Source organism: Lissotriton vulgaris, chromosome 10 (genome assembly GCF_964263255.1).
Source record: "Lissotriton vulgaris chromosome 10, aLisVul1.2, whole genome shotgun sequence".
NCBI classification, from domain to species: domain Eukaryota; kingdom Metazoa; phylum Chordata; class Amphibia; order Caudata; family Salamandridae; genus Lissotriton; species Lissotriton vulgaris.
This window is the reverse complement of record NC_141698.1, coordinates 418,573,272-418,597,021: the sequence shown is the minus strand read 5'-3', so window position 1 is coordinate 418,597,021 and position 23,750 is coordinate 418,573,272. Positions and strand designations below refer to the sequence as shown.

General features: G+C 45.0%; 1 protein-coding gene across 1 annotated transcript in view; it reads right to left on the bottom strand.

Annotated features, from left to right (window-relative positions):
- The window catches only part of JMJD8 (jumonji domain containing 8), a 273,483-nt gene that overhangs the window by 28,754 nt on the left and 220,979 nt on the right, over positions 1-23,750 (bottom strand). The window contains exons 6-8 of the mRNA XM_086941263.1: positions 20,735-20,803; positions 19,758-19,877; positions 16,479-16,546 (exon numbers count right to left, since the gene is read on the bottom strand). Of these exons, the coding sequence (XP_086797389.1) occupies positions 16,479-16,546; positions 19,758-19,877; positions 20,735-20,803 (257 nt within the window). The remainder of the gene's footprint in view (positions 1-16,478; positions 16,547-19,757; positions 19,878-20,734; positions 20,804-23,750) is intronic.

Here is a 23,750-nt window from a genome sequence, read left to right as displayed (position 1 = left end):
AGTGTACAGTGGCAAACAAAACAAATTACCAGTTGGAAAGGATGGGTACATTGTGGGGAGGGGGGGGGGGGACAGGCTGTGCATAGGTTGGAGAATCAAAGGATGCACAGCACAAATGGAGTTACAGAACACAGAGGCTGTATGTCCTGGCAGTATGGTCATGCCATATCTTACAGATGATCTTAAAAGTTGAAGTAAGTGAGTCGATTGAATATCATGTTTATCTGGGAGTAGCGTTATACACTTGATGAGATGAATATGAGTGGGTACAAGGGTACAACATGATAGCTATTGTCCTACGGAATGCACAGTGGAGAGCAAAAAGGATTTGTCTCGCAAGTATGCGTGGGGGTGTTATATGATAGAGATTGTGCTGTCTAGTAGTGAGGAATACTGATATGTATTGAAGGAGAAAGCACAACATATGGACATAATGAGGAAAAGTGGAAGCCCTAGATTGGATCACGGCGGTTTGTAAGCAAAGCCCCTTGTATCTAGCGCCTGCCAGATTGAGAGACGCGATGCTCTCCATGGGGAGATTTGGAGAGGAATGTTGTCAGCCCCCCTCAGGAAAGAAAGCCATACCTGCCATTTGGTGAATGAGACCGCTGTGAAGTTTTTCCAGTTGGATAGGATTAGTTTACAAGCTAGCGTAAGCATTAAATCTAGAAGGAGACGGTCAGTGTCGCAGTTGATTTGGGGATCCAGAGGGCCTAGTAAGATGTATACAAACTCTCTTATTGGGAGAATATTTAATATGAGTACGATGTAATCATAAACCTTTGTCCAATAGGATTGAAGGAGTGGGCAGCTAAATAGCATGTGTTCAAGGGAGCCCTCATATTTTTCGCAGCACCAACAGGTGGGGTTTTTAGTAAGACCAAGCTTGAAGAGTTTTGCTGGAGTCCAGTATGTCCTGTTAATTAGCATAAATTTAGTTTGCGCTAATATTGGCGAGATTTTGTGTGAGAAGGGGGAATTGTTAATGGCTGTCCAGTTGAAGGCAATGTTTATTTTGGTAGGCTTGGATTCACTTTCCTGTTGGTTAAGAGATAAAGATTTGCTTTGACTCAGTAAAAGGATTCTATTAAGGCGTGGCACTAGGTGTCCTACCTTGGAGATATGACACAAGAGGGCAATGATAGAGGGGCGAGAACTCGCAAGGTTCATTTTTGTAAGACCTACTTTAAGCTGAAGGAATTTGTAGAAATCCAGGTTAGTAAGATTAAATTAATTTTGTATGGTTGAGAATGGCAATGGGGAGGCATTTTCGAAAATGTCTTGCACAAGGTTACTGTTGTTGTATGACCAGTCTGGCCAGTAAAATGGGGAGCCATCAATTTTGAGTGCTTGGTTATACCAAAGAGAAGATAAGTGGGTATGTTTTATTTTGATCTCGAGATGAGTCTAGACGAACGATGGCTCTTTTGGTGTTTTGTATGATGTTCTAGAGTGAGGCAGGTGGAAGGTCCCTATCGTAGCTAGTGCAGTGAGTGGAATGTTCTGAACGAGGGACTTTTCTATCATCACCCGGGTGGAATGTATATTGGGTTCTCAAAAAAAAAGATTGCGCCCCGTTTGCATAGAAAGGCCCTATTGCATTGATAGTTTCTGAAGATGGGTAGGGAAATGCCCCCATTGCTTTTGGTCAGGTTAATGTTTTTCATAGTGATTCTGGGCTTCTTTCCCTGCTATAAAAATGTGATGAATGTTTTATCCGTATTTTTAAGGAATTCTTCTGAAAGGGTCATTGGTAGCATATTGATGAAGTAATTGACGAGTGTAGTTAGCTTCATTTTTATGGTCTCTGCTCTGCCCCACCATGAGGAAAATTTGGGAGACCAGGAGAGAGTTTATTTTGTTGGTTAATACTTTTTCGTTAGTGTGTGGAGTAGTGATTAAATTATTTGTGAATTCAAACCCTAGATACTTGGTCGCTCCCTGCTGCCACGCTAGTTCTGACGAACTTAGGATACTTTTATCACCGTAGTGGCTGGGAAGTTTTACCTCAGATTTATCCTTATTAAGGGAATATCCGGAGATTTCCGAGAAGTACTGTATGGTATTCATGAGTGCTGGGATTGCAGATTAGGCATCTTGTGAAATAATTAATACGTTTTCTGCATAAGCAGCGAGTTTTACATTGTAGTCACCAAAAAAGATGCCAGTAATGTCCTTACTCTCCCTAATTTGTTGGAGAAAAGTTTCCAAAGCAAGGAGGAATAGAGGGGCGAGAGGGGGTATCCCAGTCTTGTTCCTTGTTTTGGGTTGACGGAGGGTGAAATAATGCCACCTGCTCAGACACTAGCAGTACGATTGTGGTAAAGAGCCATTATCATATTTATCAGCTTGTCAACCAAGTTACATTTTTCTAGCACAGCCTTTAGATATCTCTAGTCCACCTTGTCAAAGGCTTTATCTACGTACAGTGTGATAGCCAGCTTGGGGGAGTCAAGGAGACTAGCTTTGTCTATTGTATGACATAGGAGATGCGTATTGTAACTAGAGAGCCTATGTTTTAAGAAACCGACCTGAGATGGATGTATCAGTTTTTAAATATGCTGTGGTACTCTATATGACAGGATTGATGCATAGATTTTTAAATCGAGATTTATTAGGGATATCGGCCTGTAGTATTTGGGCAGGAGGAGATCCTTGCCTTCGTTGGGAATGACAATTATGGTTGCTTCTGCTGGAGTGCCAGTGACTTGGCCAGTTTCTGAGAAGAGGGTAAATCATTTCAATAATGGTGACAGCAAAGATGGGGAGAATGTTTTTAAAAAATGTGCGTTGAACCCCTCAGGGCCTGCGGCTTTGCTATTAATACCTCCTCTTCTGTAATCTGACTATTTATTGATAAGCTCTACTGGTTAGTTAGATTAGGGAGACTGATATTGTTTAGGTAGTCCTGACATTTCGCAAATTTTACATTAGTATTCAGTTTGTATAAATCTTTATAGAAGTCCATGAAAGTGCCTGCTATTTTTTGCGGATTAGTGACAATATATTTCTGATTTATCCTTGATGGGTCTAATGGCGAACTTCTGCACTTTGCATCTTGATTCCGAGGACACAAGGTTGTATCTCAGCGGGCCAAACTTGGTCTTGTATCTGGCTTGCGAATCATCATGAGCGGCCTGAACTTGTAACTTTGACCTGGTCCAGCGCGACAAGATAACCGTAATTGCCACAATTTGCTTCTAAGCACTAATTTCCCTAAAATCTTTCAGACTGCGTAGCTCTGGTTCTACTGAGTGGATTTTTGTTGTTTTGATGCCATTTTTTTCCTGTTGTTATAGTGTCATTTTATTTATTAAAGCTTACTCCTCTCTTTTTATAAATTGGTGTGTGATTTTTCTTGCATTGTTTTTTCACTTTATTACTGTTTGAGTGTTGCATAAATACTTTACACATTGCCTCAACGCTAAGCTTGACTGCTTGTGTGCCAAGCTACCAGAGGGTTAAGCACGGGTTAATTTAGTGACTTTTTTATGTTCACCATGACGAGGATTATGGTTATTCCTTGAGTTGGGTTTCACCCCTCCCCTAAACCAATTTCTCACATTTACTAGAAATCTGACTTTACCATTCCACCACTATTTTAAAAACAGTTATTAATTCTTTTTCTAGCCAGTTCCATTCATCCCAGTATTAAGATTTTAACATGTCAATTTTTACTCTGGGTTTCGACATCGGACAACTAGGCCTGCTGCAGTGAAAAACAAGTGTCGAGTGTAAGTCACTGTAAGTATGTTAATATTCCTTTTCTACAGGTTTGTACTTTTAAATACCATGCACCCTGCCTGGTGTCCTACGTGGTGGTCTACATAGGGGTGACATACTAATGTTTAAAATTGAGTTTTTGCCTTGTCAGGAGGGTTTATTTTTGCAGGTTGTATTGCAGCGTTTAAATGTCCACAGTCCAGCTACAATGGCAGGCCTGAAGTCATAGTTTACACTGACATGTAGCGATGACACAATAGGTGAGGCAATCCACAAATGACATTTAACTTGCTAGCCCTGGGTGCATTTTGTACCATATACTAGAGACTTATAGGCAAGTTAAATATAGCAATTAGGAATATGTCAATTCAACCACTTTTAATAGGGGAGCACAAGCCTTTACCACTGGTTGGTAGGGTTTAAGTGCACGTAGCTCTTACCCCAGCAAAAAACACAGGGTCAAGCGAAAGATGAAAATTATGGGGTGACCACACACAAATGGGCAAACTTCCTACAGAAGGTTAGCTAAAAGATGGCCATTACGGTCCATACTGTTAGTGTATGCAGCTTTAGCTGAAGGTCCTTTAGCTGTCAATACCACTTTCATAACATCCTAATGTAAGGAGTAACTAAGTGCTGGTATTACAGGTTGTCGTTTATCTTCAGAGACTGAGCTCTAGAGTGTCTCCTCGCTTAAACTGGCCAATGAGGAAGACAATGAATGCCCTTTGTTCTTTTGAATCATCCTCAGAGTTGGGGGGAAATGGTGGAAAACCATAATGTAGATGAAAGATCCAGTATATCAAGAGAGCACCCCTTTGGTCTGTAAGGATTAGTTACTTACCTGTAATCCTAGTTCTCATCCAGGGGTATACTCAGCAAAGTCATAATCTATGAATAGTCCTCGTCCAAGTGCCGGATCCCGGAGCATATAGAAAATACATATATATACCTATATATGCATATGTGAAAACATATATCTATGCAGCCTAGGATATTTCCACAGTGGCCAAAATGCTGAAATTACATAGCTTTGCATTGCAGCACCTATACTCTCCCAACCCCTAAGGAAGAAAGAGAGCAGTAAACATTTGTCATACAACAATGCTTTATTGCCATAGAGAAACATGTAATTGCAGGCATTTGCCAGTAGGCTGCAGTAGAGTATAAAGAAAACAAAAAAAACTGACACCTTGCCTTTAAGGCATTAGAGTAGGGGTACCGTGCCTTTAAGACCTGTAGGCGACCCCCTGCTCCCATGATGCATCACAGGTGGCAGTTAGGTCAGTTCTTTTTGGAGGTGCATAAACACCTGAGTAAATCCGCAATCAACATACAATAACTTTGCAGTAATGCTCGTCCGGGGAGGTGGGTGGGCCGCTTATGACTTTGAGGAGTATACCCCTGGATGAGAACTAGGATTAGAGGTAAGTAACTAATCCTTCTCATTCAGGGGATACTCATCAATAGTCATAATCTATGAATAGATTAGCAGGCCCATACCCAAAGTCTCGCGGACGAGCAATCAAGTACATAGCAAAAACATAAATCAATATCACATGTATAATGCAGTTATGCAAACAAATTCCTCAAAGAGGCCTGTCCCACTTGGGCATCAGCCTGTGCATCTGAATCTAGGCAGTAATAGCGGGTAAAGGTATGTACTGAACGCCATGTAGCCACCTTACAAATCTCAGATATCTCAATGTTGCTAAGGAGAGCTGTTGTAGAAGCTTTCCCTCTAGTGGAATGTGCATGTGGTTTGCCCTGTAAAGCTTTGTTAGCTAATTGGTAAGACAGAGCTATACCAGAGACGATCCATCTCGAGATAGATCTTTTTGAAGCTGACAGACCGGTATTAGTTGTACCATAATTTACAAAGAGCCGGTCAGACTTCCTAAGTGGAAGAGTTCTAGCCAGGTAAAATTTCAAAACCCTACGGAGATCTAGGGAGTGTTAAGACCTCTCCGGGGGAGTAGTTGGTTGAGGGAAGAAAGTAGGCAGAGTGATGGTCTGATTGATATAGAAATCCAAGACCACCTTGGGCAGGAAGCCTGGATGTGTTCTAAGCAACACTCTATTGGCATGAAAAACTGCGTAAGGTTCCTTGCAACACAGGGCCTGGATTCCACTCACCCTGCGGGCTGAGGTGATGGTTACCAAAAAAGCAGCTTTCCAGGTCAAGTGCTGCAAAGATGCCTTATGAATAGGCTCGAAAAGAGCACCCATCAACTTTGTAAGTACGATGTTAAGCTCCCAGTGAGGAGAGGGGACCTCACTGGCAGAAACACTTTCTTAAGCCCCTCTAAGAAATCTTTGACCACAGGCATGAGGAAGAATGAGGTCTGGGAAGGAGACTTCCTATAGGCTGTGATTGCCGCTAAGTGAACCCTGATGGAGGGGTACTTCAGGCCTAACCTTGCCAAGTGCAATAAGCATGGGAGAATCACCTGCTCCTGAACTCGAATCGGATCAAGAGCATTGTCCATACACCAAATGTAAAATCTCTTCCACTTGAAAGCATAACACTTTCTGGTGAAGGGCCTCTTAGCTTCCCTCAGGATGTCCATACAGTCAGTCGAGAGGTCTAAGTGGCCATCCTGGATGACCTCAGGAGCCATGCCGTCAAACGAAGGGAAGGGAGATTGGGGTGAAACACCCTCCCCTCGTCCTTGGTCAGCAAGTCTGGGTGGCAGGGCAGCCTCCGGTGAGGAACTTCTGACAGCTGGTGGAGATCCTGTTACCACCACCGGCGTGGCTACTCCGGCGCTATCAGGATCATCCTGATGTTGGTTCTGTAGAATTTCTGTATCACCGCCAGGATCAGAGGCAGTGGAGGAAAAGCATACAGCAATGTCTGAGATCAGCTGATCAAAAGTGCATTCCCCCGTGATCCCTGCTGGGGAAATCTGGATGCGAAGACGGGCATTTCGCGTTTGCCGCGTCTGCGAACAAATCTATGTCTGGCACTCCCCGTTGCCGAAACACCTCTTGAGCAACGACTTCGTTGAGCACCCAGTCGTGCGCTTCTACGAAGACTCTGCTTAGGCCGCCCATCTGAATATTCAGGATCCCTGGAAGGTGAACTGCAACGATGGAGAGACCTCTCGCCAGAAGCCACCGCCAAATTGCCTGAGCTTCCAGAGACAGAACTCGTGACCTGATGCCTCCTTGTTTGTTCAGATAGAACATCGTTGTTGTGTTGTCTGTCTGAACTTGAATGGGGTTGGAGTGTAGAGACGGGTACAGGGGCTTGAGTGCCAGAAAGACAGCCCATAGCTCCAAGAAGTTGATATGATAGCTTCTTTCTGTCTCGGACCAGAGACCTTGTACCTGAAGCTGGTCCATATGAGCACCCCAGCCGTGCATTGAGGCATCCGTGACCACTGTCTGCGTTGGAGGCGACTGATGAAACAGTACTTCTTGCAGCAGGTGAGAACGTTTCATCCACCATCTGATGGAGTCTCTGGCAACTTGATGGAGAGAGACACGATCTTCCCAGTGACCTGATCTCTGAGACCATTGGTCCTCGAGTGCCTGTTGCAGAGGCCGCATGTGAAGGCGTGCATTGGGCACAATGCAGATGCACGAGACCATCGATCCCAGTAGTGACGACACTTGTCTGGCTGTAGGATTTTGGGTGTCGAGCAGGGTGCTCAGAAGCATTGATGACAACCTCTCCTCCGAAGGACACAAGCTTGCCTCTGCGGAGTCCAGGGAGGCGCCCAGATAGTGTATGCGTTGGGTGGGGTTGAGGACCGACTTCTTGTAGTTGACTTGCAACCCCAAAGAATGCATCAGGTTGAGACAGTAAGAGGGATGGCTCTGAAGCAGAACAGGTGTGGAGCTTTTCAGGAGCCAGTCATCTAGGTAGGGATAGACGAAGATCTTCCGCCTGCGGAGGAAGGCAGCCACCACCGCCATGCACTTGGAGAATGTCCGTGGGGCGAATTTGAGGCCGAACGGAAGCACCCGATACTGATAGTGGTGACGGGCTATCTGAAACCTGAGAAATATGCGATGCTTTACTGAAACAGGCATATGAAAGTAAGCATCCTGCAGGTCGATGGCACACATCCAGTCTCCTTGGTGAAGGTGAGGAAAGATCTGATGCAGGGCTAGCATACAAAATATCTCCTTTCTGATAAACCTGTTCAGAAGGCGTAGGTCGAGGATAGGTCTGTAATCTTTGGCTACTCCCCGCTTTTGGACCAGAAAGTAGCTGGAGCACACTCCCTAATTTCTTCGTATGGGAGGGACCTACTCTATGGCCTTCTTTGCAAGAAGGGTAGATACTTCGTCTTTCAAAAGCTGACTTTGGATTTGAGGAAGGCGCTTGAATTGCAGGGGCACTTGCGGAGGAGGAGACTTGAACCTCCGCAAGTAACCATGCTGCACAATATTCAGCACCCATTTGTCTCTTGTTATGGCTTTCCACTCTTCCAGGTGACAAGCTACACTCCCTCCCACTGGAGTGGCGAACGGTTGCGGAGGAAGCAACAACTCCAGGTTTGGGAGGTACTTAGAGGTGGACTTTTGCTTGTTGTTGTTACCTCTTCCTCTCCCAGGGCGCCTTTGTTGGAACTGGGATCTTTGTTGGTTCTGAGAGGACCATTGAGGGGTTTGAACCCTCTGTTGAAACGAACGTTTGTCACCCTGACGGAAACGTTTCTTGAACTCCTTGCGCTTCTCCAGACCAACAGCCTTGACAGTGTCCATCTCAGCCTTCATTTTGTTCATCTCGTCATCAGTGTGAGCCCCAAACAGAGATGAGCCAATAAATGGGAGGTTCAGAATTTTCTTCTGGGCATCAGGCTTGAGGCCTGTGAGGCACAGCCAGGCCGAGCGTCGTGAACAGGCTCCATGGGAGTAGCCATGAGCAGCGAGATCTGAAGGGTCCGCTGCAGCACTTATTACCTGATTGGCTACTAGCCCTCCTTCCTGTAGAATTTCAGTGAAATCCTGCCGATCTTCTTTGGGGAAGCTTCTTGGTGAAACATGTGAGGGAGAACCAAAGAGATCTGTCGTATCTCCTGAGAAGGGCAGAGGCACTCGCAATCTTCAATGAGGACGCTGAAGTGTTGCACATCTAGTTCCCATATGAGTCCATCTGTTTGCTATCCTTCTCAGGAGGCACAGAGGATGATGTAGAAGCAGAGTAGGACTTCTTGGCTGCTGCCACAATGACCGAGTCCGCTGGTGGGTCAGTCCTGAGAAACAAGGGCTCCTCTGCTGGAGCCTTGTATTTTTTGGCGATTCTGGATGGCACGGAACCCACCGTTGCAGGGGTGAGGAAGGTGGCCATAGCCGGTTCCAAGAATCCAGGCACCAGTGGTAGCAGCGGTCTAGGAGCTGTCCAGTGATGCAAGGTGTCAAAGATGACAGACGTGGGAAACACCGGGGTATGCAAAGTGAGGTTGAGTTTCCTTGCACCCCTACCCAGAACATCTGTGAAGGTCGAGAAGTCATCTATGGGCGACACCCGTGATGGAGGCGTTGAAGAGAAGGTCGGAGAGTAGTCCTGCACCGTAGATCTTGTAGAGGAATACCATTTAGCTGATCTTGTGCGCCTCCTCTTATGGGGCCTGTCGTGATGACCGCTGTGACGCCCCCTGGACCTAGACTGACGTGAGGAAGGCGATCTTGGTCTGGAAGGCGATCTTGATGATCTTGGCCTGGGAGGTTATCTTGGTCTCCTAGGGGGAGACTTAGAGGGTCCAGCCAGAGTGCTTTTCCGAGGAGTGGGCCTGGATGGCGAATACGTGCAGGAGTAATCCGACCCCGGACTACTGCCGCCACCTGACACAGCACCTTGCTACGACGAGGCAACAGACTGCGGGACCTACCCTCCGCAGGTTTGGGGGATGCTTCTGGTGAGATCTCCACAATGTGCAGTCCTGGAGACGATGACCGGTCTCCTGATGATGATCTGGACCCGGGATCTGACTGCCGCGGGGACTCTGCAATTCCTGTGACCTCTTCTCTCGACGTCGAGTACTTCGACAGCGATGAGGTCTGAGTCACCATTATCCTTGGACGCTTCTCTTCATGCCGGCGCTGGCATGCTTGACGGGTCTGTGGGCTCTTAGATCTCCACTAAAGAGCCCACAGGCCCATCGAGCATTGAAGCTGGCCTAACGAGGAGCATCTAATGATGAAGCATGACACCCTACCAGGTGTGAGGGCACTATGATCTGACCATTTGGATCACACACGATCCGTATGGCTGGATTATTGATTCAACTAAAAATAGGGTCTACTTGTCCCTCCTTTGAGGAATTAATGATACATTGATTCTGGAGGAGGGTGGGTGTAGGACCTCGTTAAAAATCTCTCCTCGTCCCTCTCTTAATTAATTACATTTTTCATTCTCCATAAAGAATGAGAATAACATGCCATCAGGTAAGACGTGTTACAACCCTCCATTGCGCAGCCGTCAAGTGCAAACAATTTATGTGCTAGTGTATCTAGTCTTTAAATCATGATACGTGGGCACTTTGTGTGTTAAGTTTGGTAGAGGACCTCTTACAAGAAATCTCTCTGCAGTGTAATGGAAGTTTAATAAAGCTAGCTTTATCGGATCTCATTTTAATTTCTTGGCCCCAAGTCTGCTAAAGGAAGTAGCATATTGGGAATAGCCCCAAGTAGCTTATATTGTCTCAAGGAATGCCTCATTAAATAATGGGAATAAAGATTCAGATTTTGTGGATATGTCACCAGAATCTCTGTGAAAAAATCTGATTTGGGCTGAGCAGACTGTAATGGTAACAGCAAAATGTCAGTTCTCTGTAGCTAGGCATGAGAGAAGAGGTGTGCTCTTCTGAAAGTAGACCTTCTGGACAGCAATCAAAGCCACTTGCGTTTTGGAGGTCCACCAAGTGCCACAACTCTGAATACTCCATTGGCACTAAATAGTCTGCTCTGGGTGAGAGGTGGTGGGGAGGGGATCTCATTCTAGCTTACAGGAGGACACATTGTGCATCTAAACCAGGTGCAAAGGAAGATGGTCTGAGTTAGGCACTTGCTTTCTGCGGTTGGACAAGTCTTAAAACATGAGGGGTTTTGGAGGGGACATTGTCTGAAAAAAAATGAAAAAAAGGAAAAAGGAACTCGGCAACCTCTGGATCCCAACACATGCAAGATAAGGAAAACAAAGATATGTCATCATTGGCAGGGATTGCAACCTGTATGGATCCATTTCATTATTTTTGGAAAGAGATTCATTTGGATCTGCAAATGGCTCAACAACAGCACCACCTGGTGCTGATGATGCAGAATTGCAAAAAACAATCTTCTGCATACAACCATAGGAACTGTGAAAGATTACAGATGAACAATCTGCAGGAAAGAGCATTTATTTGCAGGAGATTTTCTCATCTTCTGCTGTAAGTCAGGGGTGTAACAGTCATTTCACACTCAGGTCTAAATCTGTTAGAATAACACAGGTATACAAAGGTTTGGAAATGTTATAACTTCACACAAATGAGGTGTATATCACCTCAAAGATAAAAAGGTATAAGAATATTATTAGGCAACAGGGACCCTCACCTCTAGGACTGAAAAGCATTGGAAAACAAAAGGCCTGATTTAGATCTTAGCGGACGGGATAACGGTGACAGAATCCTGTCTGCCGCCAAAATATAAATCCCAGTACATCCTATGGGATTTATATTTAGGTGGATGAGATGTGTGTCATGATGGAGTAAACCGTCCATCAAGAGCTAAACCAGGCGCAAAGTCTTTTACTATTCTGAATGGAAGCAGTAAAATATTGCATGTATTGTAATTGTTTGCATTTTCTCTCCAAACAAATATTATGTTATGTGTGTTTGGAAAGCGCATTATCACCCACAAAGGTAGCATGGCAGTGACCTGGTGTGTGTGTGTGTGCCTAGCCCTGCCTACAGTAGGTTGGTTATTTGTAAAGCTGGTCTTCTGCCTCTTCTGGAACTCAAGACGAGAGAAGGCTCTGATGTGGAGTGGGAGGATCTTCCATGCTTTCAACCAATCAATATTCTTATAAAGTGCGCCTGCTCACCCTTGAGGGTGTAAAAGCGCTGGGTGGAGCTGGGTCTGCAGTTCAGTCAAAGAGCCATGTCTTGAGGTACTTCCAGAATTGCTGCAGCGTTGGTGATTGCCAAAGGTGCACAGGCAGGGAGTTTCAGGTCTTCGCAGGGAGGTAGGAGAAGGATCTTCCTCCAGCCATGGTCTTGCGAATCCGCGGGAGAGTGGCCAGGGCCAGTTGGGAGGAGCAGAGATGTCTGGTGTGAGTGTTGAAGGCGAGGCAGTGGTTGAGGTATGCAAGTCCGGCGTTGTGGAGGGCTTTGTAGGCGTGCGTGAGAAGCTTGAAGGTAATTCTATTGTTGATAGGTAGCCAGTGGAGGTCTCTTAGGTGGCCCCTGATGTGGTTGTGGTGTGGGATGTTCAGGATGAGTCTGGTGGAGGCAAAGGCTTTAGGAGTAATGTAAGATAAAGGCTGTCCTCCTGATCTGGTCTGTTTATGCATCGGATGTGCGTGAGTGAGAGTCCTGTGGGGTGGAGGTGTCTGGATGGTTGGTGAGCGAAAATGACACTGTTCAGGTACGTGGGGGCTGAGTTGTGTAGTGCCATAAATGTGGGTGTGCAGAGTTTGAAATGAGCATGCTTATGTATCAAGAGCCAGTGTAAGTTTCCTGAGGTGTGGAGTGATGTGAGTTCTGTGTGGTAGGTTGATAGTGAGAAGTTAGCCTGCCATATGATGTCCACTAGTTCTAGTGGGCACCTTGCACCAGTCTAATCGACCGTTATTGATGGTGGTTGTAAAGTCAACCTTTTAGAAAGCTATCCTAGGGGTGGCAATGGCGAGCAGTCTTCAGGCTAAGACTTCAGAGAGCGAATTAAGCTAGTTGTTTTACCAATTATAATCTCTTGAGTACCAAATGAAAGCACACCACACAAGGTATATATCAAATATATATGTATTTATTCTAAAGACAACCCCTCTGCACTCTTTATGAGGTCAGAGGTAAAAGTACAATACAAGGAACTTAATTAGCATACGATGAGTTCCACAGTATACGCTTTGCCCTAGGGGCCTCACAAACCATAAACTAAAATAGCGGTATAAGAACCACGTGAGAATTAGAAAGCAGGCCTGGGGAATCGCTGGGGCTACTCAGGACAACCAAAGGTTAGGATGTAGGAGGCCCACAGGAGACGCGTGCAGTGTCTAAACACAGCCGCGGGTTACCATTGACTTTCTACGGGAAACGAACAAGTTACAATTTTACAATTGACGGACACTTCTAAATGAACTACGATGGAGCCCTTTTAGACTTAGACACTAGGAGGGCCAATACCCTCGCGACTACCAGAGTACTCGTGTTACCTCACCCACGGAAGTCGGTAGCATAGTACTCTTTTGGTGTCGTGTTTCGTCGTCGATTTCAGTGGAGATCTGCAAAGAAATGCTGCAGGCGACCAGAGGAAAAGTGTCCGGGTGGATCCAAGGGTGGATCGAAGATCTGAAGAATCTAAAAACAAAGGAGACAGAGACTGAGCCACTTGCCAGTGACCAGGGCGGCGATAGGAAGATGCCAACAGATGTCGGGTGATTTCAGGTGAAAAGGTGAAGTTTGTCTCTTCCGCCACGAGGACCAGGAGGCGTCAACGACGACCAGGAGCTGGATTCGAGCTGTCCCACGAAGGCTCTAGTTGACTGCAGTGTCGGTATCCGGATTGGACCCAACAAGCCTTGGCAAACACAACCCAGGCAGGATGTCGAGATTGGCTTCGGTGCAGACCAGCAAGGTCTGTGGAACTTTTCCTTTGCAGTAAAGTTGGAGCAAGCTTGGAGCAACCAGGAAAGCAAGTTGAAATAAAGGATTGTCTTCTTGGGGGCTCACTAGCCAACGGACTAGGAACCGCGAAGACGCGTCAAGCGGAAATGCACAAAGCAAGCCCATGGGCCACTCGTGGAGTGTGGAGCTCTGAGCTTTGTTGCAAAAGGGGCTCAGGTCTGGGGCTTCAATCACCCCAATGCATAACTTTGGGATACCTCGGGAAGTCGATGCAGGTAGCAAAATGCAGGATGTCCAGGAGTTCCGGTTCCATGTCTCTCGTGTCCGCCACGGGTCTCAGCTTTGCTGTGAGCGAAGGTCGGGGTCAGAGATGTCTGGAAGTCTGAGTCCTGTGTCGCAGATTCTTCGAGGTCCGGCGGGAGCCTCGAAAATGAAGACCGGCAAATTTGCTGTTGGTGGCTGTTTGAACAGGGTGGTTACTACTTGACCACAAGGGAGCTTTTTTCCGTTTTCCAGTCGATATGGAATGTCAAAGGTCCAGGATATATGTTGCAGAGTTTCGTCCAGGGTAATCTAAAGTCCTAGGGACTGGGGTTCTATACTTATAGTAAGTTTAGGGGTTGGACTAACTCTAAGGTCCCTCCTATGGGTGGACCTGGGGTGGGGGTGGTTACACCCCTTCCCCTTTGTCCAGTTTCGCGCCAGAGCTGGGGATGAGTGCCCCAGCAACCGATGTGAACTGAGAAATGCATGGAGCACCTAGTGTGCCCCAGGCAGTGTCTAAAAAGCATTCACTGAATGCAACCCTCTCTGCCCCAATACACTAAAGCCTGTCTGGGGAGGTGCCAGCACCTCCCTGGACAGGACACCTATTGTCCAAGCCTCCCGTGCCGGAGTTTCATCCAGCAGCAGGAGGGCAGACTCGTGTCTGTGGCAGCAGCATCCATTTTGTGATGCTGGGGCTCTGTTTAACTTTAACCGGGTAAACCAGTAACTACATGTCTACTCCCTCTAGAAGGGTGGAATGCTATCCCAGCCGCCAGGACTGGTGGGGGAGGGGGGGGGGGGGGAGGTAGGATTCCAAAGTGTTTGAAACATTACACGACATGTTTTGTCAAGGCCAAACCAAAGTTAGCATTAACCGCGAGGACTATAATGCACTTAAGAGTATATGGTATGGCTATATCATAGAACAACTATAAGGAGATGGTTCCGAAAGCTACAGAGGGGCTCAGCTCATGCTAGGGCACCCTCTCACATAAAATCAAGCACTCTGCCTCCAGGATTGTCAAGGCCTGCCATAGGAGTGACTTATAGGTGTATATGTGTCTATATGTATATATAGATATAGGTATACTATATCTAAGTAAGGGGTGACTAAACCACCTTACCCAGGCTGTGTGAACAGACCGGTGGTGTCAGTTTGGAAGGCAAACCAGGGGTGGCACAATACATGCTGCCGCCCCTGGTAGGCCTAGGGTGCACCTATGCCCTGGGTACCTATGGTACACTATACAGGGGCTCACAAGGGTGACCGAGTAACCAATCTGGTATGTACCTAAAGTACATGGTATCAATTTAGAGAGAGAACAGCTGGGCTGTGAGCCCGATTAGCAGGTCCACAGCCACACTAAAGTCGAAAAAACAGAGAATCACAGAAAAAAGCAGGGGTAACCATAGGAAGCAGACCCTACTCTCCTACATTGATGACTAGTCTAAGTGCCAAGTTGTGAAAGGTTCGTAGTCCTCTAGTGAGTTACTTGGTGATTCTGGCAGAAAGGGTGTTCCCAAAGTCCAACTTGCTAGGTACTAGGGCAAGCGTGCCAGTTTTTCTAGTGTTTCTTTGGAGTCATTTGAAGGTCTCCGTCAGCATCTTAAGGGTGTGAAACGAGGATGCAGTTATGCCATTGATTTGTGTAGTTATGTCCAGTGTGCTTGAGGTTCCTGGTGTGGGTCTGAGTTCGGCCGGCCACCAGTCAGAGTTCTATTCTGAGGTGTAGTTGCCGAAGATCACTAATTCTGTCTGGTCAGTGTTCAGCTTTAGACAGTTGGCTTTTATTCAGTTAGGGACTTCGGTCATACAGGTAGTGAATTTGTTTATTCTCTTGGTGGTCTTGTCTGAAAGGGAGAATATGAGTTGTGTGTTTTCTGCGTAGGATACAATGCTAATATCCTGTACACAGATTACGTTGGCCAGAGAGATCATGCAATCAGTAACATGCAATGCATCAATTGACTTATGTAATTTTGTTTCTTTTATTCAATTTTTTTGTTAGAAACTTTCTGTGCTTCGCTTTTTCCATCTTATTTCGTTTCAATGTATTCTCTTGATATTGTCATGCATTTTTATTTAACCATATTTTTTGTTTCCTGCTGTTTTCACCCTCTTTCTAATGTTCTCTTATTCTGTTCCGCTCATGTTAAAATTATTTTTTCCTCTTGCTTGTTATCCGCTTTGGACATTTCCCTTTTTCCGTCCTGCCCCCATCTAGTCTTTGGTCCTCTATCTCCTCCTTTTCATTTTCCTGCAGCAACAGTCCTTTATTGTTGCCGATTCGTTTACCTATTTTTGTCACAAGTATTTCTGGTGCCAGTTTGGGTAAGTTGTAGGCTGGAATATGTCTTTCCTAGCAAGTTGCCACATCCCTTCTCTTTTCACAGTTGCTCAGTAGCCCCTTGCACCTTTCTCCTCCATTCTCTTTGCAGTTGCCAACCCCCTCATTCTGTCCCCTTTGAATTCATATCATGGTATTTTGTATTTTCAAATTAACAGAACGTTTTATCCCCAAACCTCGTACTCGCAAATAGATTCTATTTGTGGTATTATCTTAGGAAGTATTGAGGTAGTACCAATATATTTTCATAATTTCACCATACATGAATTTTTGCTTACATAATGTTAGAAATTCTTTGATATAAACAACATCAACCTTCTTACGTAGAACTATTTCTCATAGCCAATTACATCGTCCTCACCTTCCTGCCAAAGATCACCTCAGAGAAACCAGGTCCGTGCCAATGAAATGGAACTCCAGTTCCAGAGCCTGTGGGTACAGAGAGCAAAATCAAAGGACCAAGAACAAAAGTGAAAATTAGCACCCACACTCTAATCCCAGGCGTCTTTGCATAACAGGTTTCCAGCATCTTGTGTGTGGGACATAACATTGTGACAAGTCGGCAGCGGCTGTCCCTTCCTCCTATCCTGACCGCTAACACCAATTACACCTTAACTCAGTCTCTGAAAATTGAAGCTAGCTAGTACCTTTAAAACGTACACCCAGCGTTGAACACCCAGAAGAAATTGGTTGTAATCATATCTATCTAGGTATAGGTTTTGTTTGTGGATCGCTCAAAACTAGCAGATGTAGTCAATATATAAAAGTTAGTTACCTCCAATCATAATTCCCCTTTGTGAGACTCTTCATAGAAGCTAAACAAATACAGATATTTTAATAAGAACATAGAGGGCCTTTTTAATGTGGACACACACTGCAGCCTAGCTAGGGCAACATTTGCAATATTACAATTCATTTCTTTCACTCAAAGCCAATTAAAGATACAGCATACAGCTGCATACTCTAACGTAAAAGACCAGCGTTATAACTAGGACTGATGTTCCAATGTAAAGGAAGATCATGAAGAAAACTATGGAACTGGAGCCTGACGGACTGCAGTTGTGTGAAGCGGAGATTGAAAATTGCCCTTTGGGACACCAGCAACTTCCATAGTCTATCCTGCCTTGCAATGATAGCTGCTTCAATGCTTTTTCATGGGGATTAATAAAGCTCCACTTTTTACCCTTTGTCATCCTAAAGCAGTGACTGGGAGGATCAGGGGTTGTTTATGACTTCAATTAAGATTTCCACCATCCAGTACTGAAATTATAGCAAAGTAACATTTTCTTATATACTATTGCACATATCATAGCCTCACAACATTCCTCAATCAACACTAGCCTCAAAATCAGTTCCAGTGTATAAAGGGAACGAGGAATGCTTCTCAAATAACTGGAAGAGGCCTCAGACTGACCAACAAATGTCCCACTCACAATCCTTTCTAGGTTGAATGTCCAATCAATAGCATTTGAGAGGTTCTGACATGCACTCCACATCGCTTCCTTCCAAGTACTTAGAAGTGAAACTCATGTGAACTGTGCCATTTTCGCTTCACAGTTTCAATGAATGCTCTGCCATTGTACAGAACATTAATGTTAACCATTTCCTCACTTGTGGCAGTTTGTGGGACAAGATGAAATCCATGTTGCTATGCCTCACTTGGCCAAAAGCGGCCTTTTACTTGAGTGCCCAAATGCAATGAGTGTTTGGTATTGTTATCTAAGAAAAACAATCTGGTCTTGTCAACTACAGTTTGATACATTGATGTCTAAAAGTGTAGCCACAGAAGTTGATCTATTAAAATAAAAGGCAGCCAGAGAACTAAATCATTTAAGGGCAATTCGTCAGGACCTTTTAAATGAACTCTACAACTATGTAGTGATCCAGGTTGATAGAAATGTCTCTAATATCTCCCACACCTTGCAGATTTGATGGCAAGGAAGGTGGTCATCTTCTGTAACAGGTATTTGATGTGTCTCTTGTGGACTCGCTCATAACTTTGGAAGTCCAGGGTGAAGAAAATCACCTGCCTGAACTCTTTTATCAGCTGTTGTACAAACAATGTAGGTACACCAACCATCTCTCTCAAAAGTAACTTTTATTGAGGGGTATATGGGCTTGCTTGGAAAAGCAGTTAAAGTAGCTTTTGGTTGAGATAGAGATGAAAGGTGACAGTTCCCAGCCATGGCACAAAAGGAACAGTTGCCTTGACTTAAAAGAGGATGCCTTCATAGTTGATGATCTCTTGCTGCTTTGAGTTTGTGCTTGCAGCCTTCAGTAATGGTAAAAGTACAGCAGTTAGGAACTAGGACCTTCAAATGAAGAGACACTATTGTGGGATGCAACTCCTAGGCTTTACCTTTTATCAGAAGTGCCACTGACTGATTTACTGACTGGTGGAGTTCTGAAAGTGAGGGTCATTACCACATCATTTTTACACCAAATGAAGCACATTTAAAACATTATATTCAGATGTTTCAGCCAAACTTTGTGAAGTCGAAATGCTCCCATAGTCCAGAAAGACAGCAGCAATCGGAAAGCAGAGCCCCTCTTTAGGAAAAGACTGAACACCTGGATATACAACCTGACAGACACCTACGTGTTGAATGTAATCTAGTACCTCCTCACAGTACTCGCCCTATCTTCTACAGCGCCAGGATGCTCCTTTCGGAGCGACAGTTCGCGCTTTACAAATGTCATATAACATAACATAACATAACTTGCTATAGCTGTGTATGCCAAACCCCCACGTGGAAAATGTTACATTCCAATGGGTGTCATTTAGACCATGGATAGTAACAATAAAGCACACTAGGTCAACAGAGTCATTGAAGTAGTACAAGCAGCCATATTTAGAGATCCCACCTCCCTGTTGGGGATCTCTGTGCAGTCACTACATCTGCAGATGCAGATGATTTACAGATGTAGTATTTTCGGCCGTTACCGACCGGTATTTGGATACTGAGATGTAGGGCATGAAAAAATACAGATTCAGTAATTTTACTGATTTGGTAAATTCAACAATTCAGTAAAATTACCGAATCTGTATTTTGAATTGTAGGTAGCACTGTAAACAGTGCTACAGGGCTTTAAGGATTCGGTATTTACCACCAACTATTAGTTGGTGGTAAATAACGAATTTCTATGTCATGGCACACCAGCACTAATCAGGGGTGCAACAGGGTGTCAAAGTGACACCCTTGACCATTTCACAATTTTACCGAATCGGTATTTACCGAATCGGTAATTGACATTCATTCCTATGGACCTCCAGGCTCGTAGAAATGAATGGCAATTACCGAATCTGTAAATCCCGATTCGGTAATTACAGAATCTTAACGATTCGGTAAAAAATAGAGAATAATTACCTTCATAGGTTTTACCGATTCTAAAATATCGAATCAGTAAAATTCGGTATTTTAGAATCAGTAAAACTTTTTGTTTAGTTCAAAAGAATTTATTAGGATTTGAGGCAGTAAAGAAATAGTTAAACATAATAACAAGTGATACAGTCGATTCTAGCCCTAGAAGGACTGAATGCTGGACAAGGTAAGGTTACCACAACTAAACTTTCACTAGTGTTCACTGAAATATAATGGTCCTTTGACTATTAAATAGGCGTTTGCAATTTTCTACATACCTGCAATTCCAAAGCTGTATGCCCCCGTGGTCCCTGGTATTCGGAATGGAGGCGGAGAGTACTTTTGGAACAGGGATCCCCACTCCGTAAAGTTATTATCACCAAAGAAATATAGGGTGTCTGTAAAAAAAAAAAAAAAAGTAGTCACACTTCTATATAGAAATCCTACCTCAAATACAGCAATGGAACAGCAAGAGTGCAAGAGTCAGGAGTAGAAGGTCCTGCAGAAAGCAGAGAATCAGAGAGTATAACGAATGCAGTCCTGTGTGTATTAACAAGAGAAGGGCAGTAGGAGAATAATGCTAAGTACTGGGCGCTGAAACAGGGGCATAAATCATGTGGAGTGAATGATAGAGAACTGAACTTTATTGTTCAGCCAGGAGAGGGAAAGGAAAAACCCCAGAGAGAGTGGCAATAATGACAAAACGCAGGGCTGAATGCCTCTGCAAATGCAAGAGAAAGGGTTCAGAAGAGAAGGTAGGCTGACAGAGCATGGAATTGATGATTGCTCTAAACACCTCAGAGAGGGACAGTTACAAGGGACTGTTTGTATGCACTGCAGATCTGTGTACAATGAGAAAGGAGGGATTGTAGGAGAATGTGACCATCTGAATGTATCCCAAAGAGAGTCCGTGAAATGGGAGGGTTCAAAGGCACCAGAAGGCACCTAGTTTCAAATAGGGCTGGTGACATACTCTGAATACAGCAGAGAGACACACTGATAGAGGAGTGATTCACAACATGTGGGATGGAAGTCCTCTCCAAGTATTGCAGTTTAAGAAAGGTGACAACGTTTGAAGTGCAGACCTTAGAATAAACTCTACACAGGCAGAGGAACAAATCAGAGAGCGAATGACCCACGAAAGACTGACCATGCCATAAACTGTGGTCCTCTCTGTATAGTACCAGGGAAGAGCCAAGTACTGACAGAACAGCAGAGAGAGGGAAGCCAGCAAGAGATCTTACTCTGTACTCACCACAACCTAGAGAATCCTTGTCTTGTGGTTTCAGCAGGTACTCCACATACTCCTGGAACCGAACATCCACTGCATGAGAAATGATAAAGGTCTCCAAAGGGTACAAAGCAAGTCATGATGAAGAAAGAGACAGACACTCCAGGTACCCGGATAGAATTCCCATGATTTGCCCTTTCTTTTTTAATGCCTGTCCTGGTATTAAGATATAAAATAACACACCTATTTCGCATTTTTTTTCCAACCTGGCATGCAGATAACCTTTCTGGACAGCTTAATACGGAGGAAAGAAACTGTATTAATGTGACAGTGGGAGAGGGGAAGGTGCCTAGGAAAAACACAGGGCCCTCGGGCAGCGTTGTGTGTGCTTGAGCTGTTACAGCAGAATTTTGCCCTGTCAAATTGACATCTATGGTGCAACTGGCCTTGGCTCATGACGCTGATGTGCCAAGCTCAGCTCTAGTGCAAAACGCGCTCAGACTTCCCAGCACTGCCATGCATGCCTTTCTCAAAAAGATACAGGAGTTCTGTTCTTGTTCTGCGAGAGTTGGAATGGTAAACTAACACAGAATAGAGCTTAGGGGGCTTCATAAAAACAATAAGAACAGCAAGAAATGTGGATCAATTTAAACCAAGTACCTTCCTGCTGTAGGGGCATTAAAGAAATGTATATGCCCCTCATATTCTTCAAAAGAATCTTATGTTCTATGGCCTTCAAATTTCTGAAGTTGTTGCAACATGTAAAGTGTCACTCAGTGCATCTATCCATTTTAATTGTCATCAATCATCAAAGCTTTATTTCGATATATATAATATCATAAAAGCACATTTCAATTATAAAACACAATTCATTGACAATACATTTTCCTTAAAAAATTACTTATAAAAACCTTTGGTATTACAATAAATAATTTCAAAAATATTAGACATTTTAATTGTATTTCCTTCTTGATTTATATTTATAAAATGGAATGCAAATGCTACTTACCAGTATGCATCTGTTCTTGGCATGTAGGGCTGCTGACATTCATATCTGTGCATAGATCGCCGCCTAGTGTTGGGTCCGGATGATTGCACATTGTTGTCCTGGAAGAGTCTTCGAAGTATCACGAGATAGGTGGCTCCTCCCCTGGACTACAGTGCGCATGGGCATCGCCTCCATCCCCAGATTGTTTTTAGCCATTGGCAGAGATGGAGTGAAGTACGTGAGTGATGACCATGCTATGAGCATATATATATATATGAATGAATACTGCAGCTGCTACAGGCGCCGGGGAGGAGGGTGGGCGATATGAATGTCAGCAGCCCTACATGCCAAGAACAGATGCATACTGGTAAGTAGCATTTGCAGTTCGAGGCATGTGGGCTCCTGAATTCATATCTGTGCATAGAATACATAGCAGTCCCTCCATTAGCGGCGGCCGCCCGTGCCAGCTGCAGCAGTCTGAAAAAGTGTTTTTAGACCAGCCTGCCCAACAGCTGCCTGCTGTTTGGAATGCACGTCTACACAGTAGTGTTTAGTGAAAGTATGTGTGGTAGACCATGTGGCTGCTCTACAGATATCTTCCAAGGGAATGTTACCTAGGAAAGCCATAGAGGCCCCCAACTTCCTGGTGGAATGGGCCCTCGGTGGGATAGTGAGAGTGTGCTTAGCTTTAGCATAACAGATCTGGATGCATTTCACGATCCACCTAGCGATCCCAGCTTTGGAGATAGCTTTTCCCTTGTGGTGTGTGGCAAAAGCAACAAAAAGCTGCTTGGTTTTGCGAAAATCTTTTGTCCTGTCTACATAGTACATCAAGGCTCTCTTAACGTCAAGGGTGTGGAGCATCCGCTCCGCCAGTGTCTCTGGGTTTTGGAAAAACACCGGCAACTCAATTGTCTGGTTCATGTGGAATTGAGATACAACCTTGGGTAAGAATTTAGGGTTAGTGCGGAGCACAACCCTGTTAGCATGTACTTGGAAGAAAGGTTCTTGGATGGTGAGCGCCTGCAACTCGCTAACCCTCCGTAGCGATGTAATTGCTACTAAGAACGCCACCTTCCAAGTCAGAAACTGAAGCTCACAAGAGTGCAGTGGCTCGAAGGGAGGACCCATCAGCCTTGTAAGAACCACATTGAGGTTCCATTCCGGAGCTGGTGGGGTCCTTGGTGGAATGACTCTTTTGAGTCCTTCCAGAAAGGCCTTGATAGCAGGGACTTTAAAGAGTGACAGGTGTTGCCTATTCTGGAGGTATGCTGCCATAGCCGACAGATGAATGCGGATGGAAGAGTACGCCAAATTGCATTGATACAGGTGGAACAGGTAACAAATGATGTTTTGAATGGAGGCATCTAGCGGGTCAATATCGTGGTTAACACAGTAGATGACAAACCTCTTCCATTTAGCCGCATAACAAGCTCTAGTAGTGGGCTTCCTTGCCTTCCGAATGATGTTCATGCAATCGGGAGGTAGATTGAGGTAGCCAAACTCTAGGACTTCAGGAGCCAGATCGCCAGGTTGAGCTGTTGCGGATCTGGATGCTGAATGTCACCATGGCTCTGCGTCAGAAGGCTGGGAGTGAGATGAAGCCTTTGATGCGGTACCACGGAGAGTTCCAGAAACGTGGTGTACCACGGTTGGCGAGCCCACGTTGGAGCAACCAGGATGAGAGTCATCGAGTGCTGCCTGAGCTTGCGTGCCACCAGCGGTATCAGAGGTGCTGGAGGAAAAGCGTACGCAAATCTGCCTGACCAGTTCATCCACATCGCATTGCCCTGTGATTGCGGGTGTGGGAACCTGGCGGCGAAGCTTTGGCATTTTGCGTTCTCCTTTGTGGCGAACAGGTCTATCTCTGGATGACCCCACTTTTGGAAGTACGGTTGGAGTACTGATGGATGTATCTCCCACTCGTGCATTTGGTGGCTGTGCCTGCTGAGCAGGTCCGCCATCTGGTTGTCCTTGCCCGGGAGATGCTCCGCCATGAGGAAGATGTTCCTCTGAATGGCCCACTTCCACATGCTCTGAGCCAGATGAGAC